General features: G+C 30.7%; 1 protein-coding gene across 5 annotated transcripts in view; it reads left to right on the forward strand.

Moving 5' to 3' along the window:
* Nucleotides 1-12,915, forward strand: part of LOC118205150 (neurocalcin homolog) — a 173,256-nt gene that overhangs the window by 147,565 nt on the left and 12,776 nt on the right. For 4 of the 5 annotated variants that reach the window (XM_085813229.1, XM_085813230.1, XM_085813231.1 and 1 more), the window contains exons 2-3: nucleotides 3,735-3,772; nucleotides 7,481-7,933. In XM_085813229.1, coding sequence (XP_085669355.1) covers nucleotides 7,556-7,933 — 378 coding nt within the window. In that variant the 5' untranslated portion in view covers nucleotides 3,735-3,772; nucleotides 7,481-7,555. Of the gene's footprint in view, nucleotides 1-2,218; nucleotides 2,243-3,734; nucleotides 3,773-7,480; nucleotides 7,934-12,915 lie in introns of those variants that run through there. The other variant, XM_035377440.2, reaches the window with a different exon arrangement.

Here is a 12,915-nt window from a genome sequence, read left to right on the forward strand (position 1 = left end):
GAAGCAGTGGGGTCTTTTGAAAAATGGTGTGGTGATAACTCATTTTCGTACTCGTCAGAAAGATATGACACCATTCTTCGACACTGACAGAGCCTTAAATTTTTGCAAGGATGTAAATGGTTTATTCTTTGCTCTTGATATGAATCATAAAACGAAATAATGGAGATTCCTAGATGGTTCAACGTTAAGGTTAAAAGCTGTTCTGCTACATATCGGAAACAATTTATTGTCAATTCCTCTTGCCCATGCTGTTCATACGAAGGAATAGTGTGAAAATTTAAAAAATCTCCTAAAAAGCATCAAATACGAATACTATAAATGGCAGGTGCGTGCAGATTTAAAAGTAGTTGCTGTTTTAGTAGAGTCGCAACAAGAATACACGAAATTCTGTTATTTTTTGTGTGAATGGGATAGTCGAGCAAGGGCAGATCAAATTTTATTTTGAATACCTAGTGAGATATCGATTTGCCAGTTGTATTTTTGTTTATAAGCCAGAAAGTATATTTTGTAGTCAGAAAGTTTTATGTTTAGAAAACATTAAAATTCTTCATGCATCATACAGGAATTTTCTTGTTTTATTTTGGATTCTGTGCCTCATCCGTTGCCAGGAGAATCTCGTTAATAAAAAAGAGGGGCAGCAGATAACAATAAATATTTCATTCGAGTTTTGCATTGTTAAAAAACGGCTATGTTTTGGCAGATGCTCAAATTTTATTTAGACTGCATATCTTTAGAAGAGTATAATCATCATTACCGCATAATGATCGTACAAATTTAATGATTCATTTGATTAGTAATTTTTTTTTTTTTTAATTGAAACCTCAAGCACTGAACATGCGTTTTTCGGTATTATGCCTCCAATCTTCCTCGGCGGTAGCTGTCCAATGGCATCCATTCGAAAGTCATTTCGTTTCTATAGCGACCTTTTAAACATAACCCATTAATCATCTATTTCGAGGTTCCTGCGCTGAAGATTTGTTTTTACTAGGCTAGAGGGTCATGGTTTTGCTTATACAAGAGGAAACGCTAGAATTTCAATGTTTAAAATTAGCGGTTTGAAACTCTGTTTACCAAAATTTCTGCGTCCAGTGGTTTCGAAATTTTGTTCCGTATGTTCTTGCAGCGCACTTGTATGTAGCAGGATTTCCTAACGTTCTACGTTTGTAATGTAATGTTATTTAACGCAAATAAAAAGGAGGAAATAGTGTAAGCAAACAAAAATAGCGATATAATAAATATGCCATCTACATCATATTCTAAATTTTTTTAACAGCAACATCCTTGTTCTAAAGTACAAGAGGCGCTATTAGTCTCGAAACTTTCAAATTGTTGTCACCAAATGCTATCGCCATGTATTATGTTAAACAAACAAAATGGTGAAAAATCTGCATGCATGTATGGATGCTCCCTTACTCTGGAAAAATGACGGTGTCTAGAGCCATCAGATTTTGAATGCAGGGTCCTCTAGACCCTTCACACGAATATGTGCACCTAGAAGTCTGATTTTTTTTTATTTATTTCATTTTTTTACAAATTTAATTTGATTGAATTAATGTAATTTTTGATTAACAAACTCAGCGATTTGAAAGCGAGCAATGGCAACACTGTTCGAAATAACACTTTTGTCTGCAGCACGCGAGCCTGTTGCCATTCAGAAAACTGTGAGATATTTATGTTTTAATTAACAAACTCGGCTATTCGAAGGCAGTGTGTTGCCACTGACGGAAATAAAATACTTTTATCTTCCATGCTTCAGACTGTTGCCTTTCAGTAAAGACTAAGATATTTAACTTTTAAATTTAATGTGGAAAGTTACTGAATAAGAAGCTAAGCGATTTAAAAGCAATAAACTCACTTTTTACGAATAATTTTTCTGATTTTTAATATGATTGATTTAAATAATGCATTAAAATCATCAGATATTAGAAATATTAAATATTTTTAATGAAATGTTAACAAACTGATAGAAATCGATAAAACCTTTTTTCTATGATAACTATTTAAGGTAAAATTTTGATCTGAATTTATCACTGAAATATTTTAGTATTTTTTTTATTTTACTTACGTTTTCAATTTTTTAAATAGAATTCTCTTTATTTAAGGAGCGGCTAGAATTTTCGAGTAAACTTTTATAATTAAAGTACATTGAAATGGTCCATCAGCTAATTCTGGATACAGAAAAGCAAGGATTTTTTTAGAAGAGAGATTTCAATGTTCCTCCTCCTGACGAAGTGACATTGAGGTTGATTGAATTCTCCTTCTGTTATGTTCTATTTTCTTTAAACTTCATTGATTTTTTGAATTGGGGTGTTGCTTGTTGAGTTTTGGTTTTAACATTTTTTAAATCCTTTTTGCATTTATAGGATTATTTGAAATTTATTACTTATGAATTTCAATTTTTGGCTTTTGTGAAAACTTAGTTGTAAATTTCTTACTTTATGTTATTTACTGATATTTTTTCAGCAGCTTAATTAGCGAAAATACTAGACATGATTATATATTTTTTAATTGTTTTGTAAATTTCCTTTTAAATTTTTCAGGCAAATAAGTTAATTGTAATTTCTTTCCTGAGTTTGATCTTTAAATATCTAATTAACTACTTTGATTTAACTTTAATTTAAAAGATTATGTCAGTTTTGATCTTCTTTTTATTTTGAATTACTTTTTAATGTTAAAAACTGTATAACTTTTGATTTTAGTTTTGAATTTGAAAATCAGAGTGTCGGGGAAGATCTCTTCTAATAAGACTCTCGTTTTGTTGTGTTCCGACTAATGTCTTTCTATTGATTGAATATTGTTTGTGACTTATGATTTGGCTCTAGCAGAAATATAATTTGAGCCTTACTTGGAAGAAAGACAAAATACTCTCACTTAATTTAGTTGTTGTTAATTGATAGTAGATGGTTTATTCCCCTTTACCTGCGGTCAGTGACAATAGTACTTTTTCAATACTTAAAAATTTTTTTTTTTTTAATTTTAGTATTTTTGCGATTAAGAATTTTTCTGTACAGATTTTTATGTTCTTAAAGCAATAGAGTCTGAAAATACTAATTTAAATTACTAATTAAAATACTGACTAAATTTTTTTTAATAATTCCTGGTTTTAATTGAATTTGTGTTCCTTGGATATGGTATATAAAAAGTTTTCAAATTATAAATTACTGGTTTATGAGATTTATTTATTATATTGAGATTGTTTGGTCACAATTTTTTCTAAACTTTTTGTTTTGTTTCTTATTAAAATAGTTTCCTTGATATAAACTCAAATATTCACATTCCAGCTTTTTTAAACAGTTAATATTATTCAAATTTAAATTTTTTGAATAGAAGGAATTCAAGCATTTTAATCGGGCAAAATATATTTAATTAAATCTTTTTTATATTTGTTATAGTATATTTGCATGTCTCAAATTGGTCTTATTTATCATAGGTTATTTTATTTTATTTTAACAAACTACAGATTGAGTTTTTCTATTGGGATATATTATTTTACTATTTGTTGATAATAAATGAATAGTTTATAATTAGCAACTACTGCAGACAACACTTCTTTGTTTAAAGAAAATAATACAGCATATATTGTGATTTGGAATTATATAATTGCATATTATGTGGTTAAACAGATAGATTCAAATATTTCATTTAAAATCCTTTTATATATTCATGTATAGTAAATTTTGCAATATCTTGTAACAAATTTTCCAGACATTGAAATATATTCTTTTCATTTTCAGTTCCATTGATTTGAATGGTGTTTTGCCAGCCTAAGTTGGTATGTATAGCTTTATCTTTTGTTAGTTATATGTGTTGTGGTAATGTTTAAGTGTATTCATGAGGGAAAATTAGTCCTTGATGGGCAAAAATCCAATTACATTAAATATTTTAACTGGCTTTCCGAATTTCCCAAAATTGTCTGTCTACAGACCAAAAATCTGGCTTTTCTCTTATTTATAAAGATAAATACATAAGGACAAAATATTTGTTTGATATGATAAAATGAGACCTTGGTAAAAAGAATGGCAGTTTTGTTAAAGATGTAAAGTTAGAAGTTTGTGGTGCAAAGAAACAGAACTGCAGCTTTGATTCTCAAAATTTCTTGTGTGGGTTGCTTTCAAACTTGCCTGTTGATAGGATCTAAAATTAGTAGTTTTATGCATTTTCAAAATTTGTTCTTCAGTGCATTTTAAAATAATTATTTAACCATCCTTCTCTTAATAATACAGGGTATTTCAAAGAAGAATTTACTTTTTTTTTTTTTTTTTTTTTTTTTTTTTTAGAAAGACAGCACAGTAAGAGCATGGTGAATTTCTAAACCTAAAATAAATCATTCTTGAATTAGTTATTTCAATAAACAAAGAACTAACTACGAGACAATGACTTCTCTTGACTTTTCATTTTGAAAACAAAAGTATTATTATAAGAAATAATAACAACATATTTTAATCAAAGTTGTCTATTCAGCAACAGTGTTGGCTAATATATGTTAAAATTGGTATTAAAGCTGTTACCTTTCCCGTTTTCACTTTAAGACTTCCAGTAAATCATCAAATCTCCCAGTTTTTTTGTTCTTTAAAGTTAATGCCTGTCATGTGCAGAGCACTTTTGACAACAGCTGGTGCAGTTCAAGTAACTGTAGTCCGAGTCGTCTTTCAATACTGTATGGTGAACTCTCATAGCATAGCTTTGATTATTGATTATGTGAAAGTTATTTACATTTTAGGGGTCATTTCAAGTTAGGGAAAATGTCTGCTGAAGCAAGATCAAGTAATATGGTAGATAATCTAGCATTACAGCTCTTCTCTATAAATTTATCATGATATATTCATCAAGGTATATATTAGATATATATATAGCATTGTTCTAACATAGGGATTTTGACACAAAATCGGACTTTTTCTGAAATAACATACCAATTTTTTCCCATATTTTAATTCTATAATTCAAATTATGCCCCGAAAATTTTGTAAAATTTGGTGCGAAATTTACGAAGAAATTCTAATTTTTATCTTGCCGCATTTTTTTTTCAGTTTGCATCATGAATAATTCACTTGACGAACTGCTTAATATATGGCAGCCAATTTTCCTTTCCCTTCCATTATGCCGAAGCGGAAAAAAAGGCACCTCATTCCTATATTTTAACATTGTGCATGAGCGTAAAAAAAGTCACATCGTTCCTACTTTCCAATAATTTTAGCAAAGTGTGTACACCACATTTGATGTTTTATCGCTTTCAACAAATATGCCAAATTTCAAAATGTGCCAATATATAAATTCATGTATATCTTCGAAAATTTTGAATAAAAAACTGTAATTTTTTTGCAGGTATGCTTAAAATACATCTACTTTAAGATGATGGTAAAATTTGTATAGATTATAATTCAAAATAATTTTTGAAAATTTTTTAAAAATTATTTAAGAATACAAATTTTAAACATAAATCATAAAAAATGGGTGAATTTTATTTGGAATGAACCTGAATTTCGAAATTGAAAGGAAGAATCAAATAAGTTCAATAAGAAAGAGAGACTAATAAATATATACCAAACTCAAGTAATACAGAGGAGCTAAAATTTTGAGAGCTAATTTTTAAAAACTACTCGTGTGATTTTTATAAAACTTGGTAGTTTGGCATAGTTTGAGTAGTAGGATCGAAATATGAAAAATTTTTTTATGTTATTTTTGAAAAAGTCCGGTTTTGTGTCAAAATAACTATATTAGAACAATGTTATGGATAAATCTAATACGTATCCTAAGTCGGCCTTTCGAGACATGAAAAACACAAGTTGAATTTCGTCAATCGGCCCAGTAGAATGGCCGATATGGAACTGTTCCCCCCTTTTTTTCGCAGCGTACATGTTAGTATTCATTGTTTCTCTTCATGACTAATAGCTTCACTTTTTCAATGTTTTCATCACTACTAAAAGCTGTAGGTATACTATTTCAAGCAGTGTCTGTAATAGAATCCCAAGTATCTTGAAAATGTTTAAACCATTTATTAAATGATACTTAAAAGATAAGCTTCATCTCTGTTATCTTGCTTTACTGTGCCTTGATTTTCTTTTACAAATTTATCAAGCATGAAGCAGAATTTAAAATTTGTTTACCACTCTATTTTATAGCCATTCCTTCACTTTTGCATATTAGACTATTACGGAAGAAATCCGTGCTACTTATTACTCTATGTTTAAGCACGTTATGGAGCATCTTTACCATGCTTCATTCTTCTCCCACTACCACTCATGCATATCCATGTGATGTCATTTTCTACTTTATATTCAAAACTTGTATATTGCCAGAAGTATGAATAATTGCACGTAACTTAGCTAAGCATATCAGACAAGCTGAATATAAATGACAGGTTATCCTCAGCTCTCATTTGAAAAATAGGTAAATGAAAGACACTTTGGTAAATGAAAAATACTACCGATTGTTTCTCTTTCTCAATATGCTCAACTATTGTGCATACTCATCATTTGGCATATTAGCTATAGCATGATGTTTACTTTGATTCTCAGTTATAGTAACCATTCTCAAGCAATTATAATTTCTTTCCTCTCATATGTGTTTCTGTTTTTACAAGTAAAATACAGTTATTCATTTATGCCATATAGTCAAAGTGCCTGGGGGGGGACAAAAAAAAAAAAAGACTTTCACTAGATATAAATTGAAAGCTATGACTTTATGGATAGAAATGAGATTAATATTGTCTATGAGCCAGATGATGTTAATGGTGAAATGGAAGATGACAATCAGTGTTGCCTCATGCAAAGATAATTTGAGAATAGCTAAAACATTTTGAGTTGGCTTCTGATATTAAGAAGTTTAATTAAGGTATGTAAGGATTAAATATTTTTTTTCGATTATTTAACCAATAATATAATTTAATGATCAAACTATTAGTCAATCATTTCGAAACCATATAGCTGCTCCGCAGACTTCAATAGCAAAATATTTGCTAAAAATTCACAGCTTATACATAGAAATATTCAGTAATTTAAAGTATTAAATATTTGAAGATGATATAATTTAAAATGTTATTTATTTTTAAGATGCTATGAATTACAATGTTATAAGAAGCTTTTGTTTCAAATAAAAGGAATGTCAAGCATATGTTCGGCATTTGCTTAATTGCATCATGATGTCTTTGGTATGGCCAAATCCCATATGCTTTTGTTTTTTCTGTCTCTCTTCTCAATGAATAGACTATAGTTGGATAACAAGTTATTTATTTGTCTGAATATTTGAATAGCAGATGTCAGAAACAGTTTTAATTTTGTACATTTAACGAATATTGCCATTTTACAAAAATTAGCATAGTCTGAACTTTTTTTTTTCACTTATTTTTTTAAATAGAACCATGGGTTATACAGGATTTATTCAGTTATATAGTCTTTTTTTTTAACACTGTATATTATAAAATGTGCTCTAGCATACTGAACTTAAAATTATATGTTTTAATTGTAATATGCTTATGTTGCAGGTGTACTGAGCTTTTGAGAATTATTATAGAATGAAATCCTCTCTCTTATAATAACTTTTCGACAAAGTGTTTGTAATGGGGAAGCAGAACAGCAAGCTCAAGCCAGAGGTTCTTGAAGACCTGCGTCAGAATACAGAATTTACAGATGCTGAAATTCAAGAGTGGTATAAAGGATTTCTGAAAGACTGCCCAAGTGGTCACCTTTCAATTGAAGAGTTTAAAAAAATATATGGAAACTTTTTCCCATATGGTGATGCATCTAAGTTTGCAGAACATGTGTTCCGCACCTTTGATGCAAATGGTGATGGAACTATTGATTTTAGGGAATTCCTGTGTGCTTTAAGTGTCACATCTCGAGGCAAACTAGAGCAAAAACTGAAATGGGCATTCAGCATGTATGACCTAGATGGTAATGGATATATATCTCGTCAAGAAATGTTAGAAATTGTCACAGTGAGTTATTTTCATTTCTTATTACATTTTAAATACTACATTATTTTTAAGTGTTTTGTGAAAAAGCATTTATATTTGAAATTATTTTTCTCCCATTATGCTTTAATAAAGTGCAATAAGAAATTTTCATTAAAAAATATATCTTTCGTATTCCAACTTTATCGTAGCATTCTGTGGCATAAAATCTACAGTGGTGACACTTTTGGAAATTTTTATGTTTTTGAACTTTATATGCTTATAGAAAATATTACGTTTCACAAAATGCAAACTTGTATATATCATTTTAAAGAGAATTTATTACTGAATTCAATACAAAACACAAAATTCAATTATTTTCAATACAAAAAGTTATATGTACTTTAATATAAATAAAAAACACATTTATGAAGTGGTTTGTAATGTCTAGCTTTCCTGGCCAATCACTGTTCTTGTTCTGAGAACCAATCGAATGTTAGTAACTGCCAGTAGAAGCTGACATCATGTTTACACTTGAAACAATTCATTATTTTGCTTTGTTCTGTAGATGGAGGACCTGTTTCTTATACACTGCAATTACAAGTAAAAATTTTTGTAAAAATGTTTAATATTTAGTCAAGAAGCAATGACATCAAATAAAAGAGTAGATTGGACACCTAGAAAGAGATGTAATATTATTGTGTTACAAGAAAGTGGTCTTTCCTATGCTGAAATTGCAAGACAGGTGGGTGGTTCAGTAACTACATCTGGAGTCCGAAAATTTTGTTTACGCTATTAGGAGACAAATTCAATAAAAAACAAAGAAGGAAAAGGTTGAAAAAAGTGCACCACATCTATTGATGACAGAAGAATAAAAAGTCTATGTCTCCAAGATAGGAAAATGCCATCAGCAGCCATCAGAAGTGATTTGAATGATTCTGTCAGTTCAATAACAATCAGGAGAAAATTAACAGATGTTGGACTGAGAGGTAGAATTCCACGAAAAAAGCCTTAATTTTCAGCAACGAAAAAAAAAAAAAGACTACAATGGGCAAAGGAACACATTAATTGGACAGATGATCAGTGGTCACAAGTTATATGGAGTGGTGAAACTAAGATATCGTTATTCGGTAGTGATGGGCTAAAATATGTAAGATGTGGAATTGAAGAAGAGCTACATCCTGACTGCATTCAAGCAACTGTGAAGAACCCAGTTAGTGTCATGAATTGGTCATGCATGTCAGCAGATGGTATTGGTCGCCTTCATGTCATCAATGGGACACTGAATGCCAGAAAATACATTGACACTATTCTAGAACCAAAACTTCTACCTTCCATCAGAGATCACTTTCCCAACAATGCTACGTTTATTTTTCAGCAGGATTCTGCTCCTTGCCAGACGGCCCAAATATCAAAAGAGTGGTTTCGTACAAAGAGCATTGAATTGTTGTCATGGCTAGGAAACAGTTCTGACTTCAATCCTATCGAAAATTTGTGGCACCGTTTGAAAACTCTTGTCCGAATGAGGCGCCCATCAAATGAAAGGGAACTAATTGAGGCTATAATTGTTTCCTGGCATCATGTAATAACGAAAGAAGAGCTTAAAACTCTTGTCAGCTCAATGAATCGTCGATGTGAAGCTGTAATCAAAAATAAAGGGTACCCTACTAAGTACTGATAACTCACTGCAATCATCACTATCTAATGTATATCGATAACTATTATACTATATCGATAACTATTATTATAGTACTGATAACTCACTGCAATCATCACTATCTAATGTATATCGATAACTATTATCGTTTAACTTTTTTTGTATTGCAAATAATTGAATTTTGTGCTTTGTATTGAATTCAGTAATAAATTCTCTTTAAAATGATATATACAAGTTTGCATTTTGTGAAACGTAACGTTTTCTATAACCATACAAAGTTCGAAAACATAAAAATTTCCAAAAGTGTCCTCAATTTTGGCCACCACTGTACTTATAGTAATGTGGATATAATCGTAGAACATTAATAGTTACATAATAGGATGAAGAAAACATATTAAATGAAATTTTTAAAGCTTTGAGTTATGTTTCCATACCTAAATTGTAGCAATTAAATCATCCTTTCAAAAGTTACAATTTTAATATCATTGATTTAGTCTAATATTATTTATAATGAGGATATTCCAAAAATATCATAAATTTAATTATTAAAAATTTTCTACCTTGTAATAAGACAATTAATTTATTAAGCTTTGAAGTTATAACAAGTTACTTGTTAATTACTCACAAAGCTTCTTCAGTTGTTGAATTAGATTTTCTTAAAGCTATTAAAATTCATAAAAAATATATCTGCATTAGTTAATGGCATTAGTTTCAATTTATTAAACAGTGCTTTCAAATTTCTAATACATTAGCGTTTTTGCATACTATTATTATTTTATTTGATGGATGAGGCTATGTTTTTCTCTACTTTGCTCTGCCCATTCATTTCTATATAAATATGGTTAACACACACCCTACTTTTCTTCTTTTTTGATTGTCTAAAGAATTTTGTTTCTGAGGATGAGAGCCTTAATAACCCTGTACCTGATAACCCAAAAAACTTGCAGAGTTTTATTCAAACTCTGTGTCAGTCTAAAGTTGCTTTTTGGCATAATTTTATATTTTAGATTGGCATATTTCTCATCCAGTTGGTTTTTATTGTTTTACTTCCTTTTATCACTTATAAATTTACAGAAGTCATAATTTAACTGTAAATAAAATTAAGTTTGTCTTTAAAGACATATTTCTGATATGAATTCTTGCAGAATTTGTGGCATACTTTGACAGTATGGCTTATTATATATTCTTCAAACTAAGTAGGCTTATTTAAGAGCATAAAACTTAAATTTATGAAAAACGAACTTACAAAATCATCCATTGCAATGAATGTTTAGATTTTGATGATTCTTGACAATGATTTTAAATTTTATTCTATCGATATACAGTAAACTCTCGCTACAACGATACCCGATACAACAATAACTCCCTCTGCTACAATAATGTTTTGTGGTCCCGGTGATTTTGCATATAAACTAATGTTAATCTCCACTCAATATTGCTATATTCTCTAGAACAATAAACCTCTGTAAAACGATTTTTTCAATCTAAATTTCAGTATTATTTTCTCCCTTTATAATAATATTTTGATTTTCAAATGCTTTTTTTTTTCGTTTTCTTATGTTATTTTTTCCGTCTATTAAGACTCATTGTGGATATTCAACTTATCCCTGAATAAATAGCTATTGTTCAGATTTCAAAACAGATGCAGACCACCCTTTTGGGAATTGGAGTGGGTGAGGGGGGGTGAAGTGTAAATGTATGCCTAGTCTCATTTCCCAGTAAGCTTTGGAATTCTGATAAGGTTTAAGAACATCTAGACCTGTCTGGTCACCTTGTCACAGAACAAGTGCCCTTTGTTAGAGGAACAGGGGAAGATGGAGGCAGGGTGTTGTTAAGTGACGTACTGAAAGGTGAGTTCAAAGGTTGTTTTATAGTCTTTCATGATTTTGAGTTCTACGCGAAACATTTGGTTTAAACTTTTCTTTCTTTCACGCGATATTGTTCCCTAAAGATGGCAGGGCGAAAGCAACTATCTTTTCGAGATAAACTGAACGTTATCAATGATATTGATGAGGGAATGAAGCAGATTGATGCGGCTAAGAAACATGGATTATCGCAATCTACAGTTGCAACGTTCCTAAAGAAGAGAAAGCAAATCGAAGATGCTGTAACTTCAAATGAAATTAACCCAGAGCGAAAACGACTGAAAGTTGCGACAAATGAAAACATTGATGCTGCTGTTTTAAAATGGTTTCAAGAGATGAGAGCAACAAATGTCCCAATAAATGGACCTTTATTATGTGCAAAAGCACAGAAATTTGCAGCAATGCTAGGGAACGAAACTTTCAAAGCTAGCAATGGTTGGTTAATGCGTTTTCGAGATCGTCATGGAATAACTTTCCAAGAAGTTCACGGAGAGAAAAAGTCAGCCCCGAAAACACGCAAATGAATGGCGGCAAAACAAGATGAAAGAAATCTTAGAAAAGTATGCTCCAGAAGACATTTATAATGCAGATGAAGCTGGGCTGTTTTTCCAACTCCTACCCGATCGAACATTGGCATTCAAGGGTGAAAAGTGTTATGGAGGGAAGAAATCAAACCAGAGACTGACTGTTCTTCTGTGTACAAATTGAACAGGAATGCATAGAATACAACCTCTCGTCATTAGTAAATCATTGAAGCCAAGGTGCTTTAAGAACGTGAAAAGTCTTCCCGTGGAGTATAAAGCAAATAAGAAGGCTTGGATGACGTCTAAATTTTTTTCCGAATGGTTACAGAAGTTAGACAATGAAATGAAGAAGAGAAAGAAAAAAATCGTTTTGTTGATAGATGACTGCGGTGCTCACACGTCATTTCCAAAGCTACAAAATATCGAAATCGCTTTTTTCCCTGCCAATTGCACTTCAATTTTTCAGCCTCTTGATATGGGCATAATTAATTGCTTCAAAGGATATTGCAGAAAACGGTTGGATACTTGTAAACTTTGAAAATAAAGTAGAAGACCCTTTCAAAGCTGTAAATGTCAAGGAAGCGTGTGACAATATTGCTGGAAGTTGGTGGGAAGTAACAGAAAAAACCATTCGGAATTGCTGGAAAAAGGCAGGTCTTTCTGTTATGGAAGATAAGAAATCTGATAATGATGAAAATTCCATAGACAATGATCTCTCAGATGATCAAGAATGTGTTTTAGGAAACAACCGGTAAAAAGTTTGGAATTAGTATAGAAGACTATTTAACAGCAGATGATGATCTTATGGTTTTTGCAGGAGTTACTGATGAAGATATTCTCTCTGAAATTACTGATGAGATAGGAAACAATGATGAAGATGATGATGATGATGATAATACAGGTCCATCGCAGTCCTTATTGTCGTCCCAGGAAGCTCTTCAATCTGTGAATTCTCTACGGACATTTTTTTCAAGCCTTCCG

The sequence above is a fragment of the Stegodyphus dumicola genome, chromosome 3, assembly GCF_044657685.1.
Source record: "Stegodyphus dumicola isolate Sdum_Otavi_A_Nest chromosome 3, ASM4465768v1".
Taxonomy (NCBI): domain Eukaryota; kingdom Metazoa; phylum Arthropoda; class Arachnida; order Araneae; family Eresidae; genus Stegodyphus; species Stegodyphus dumicola.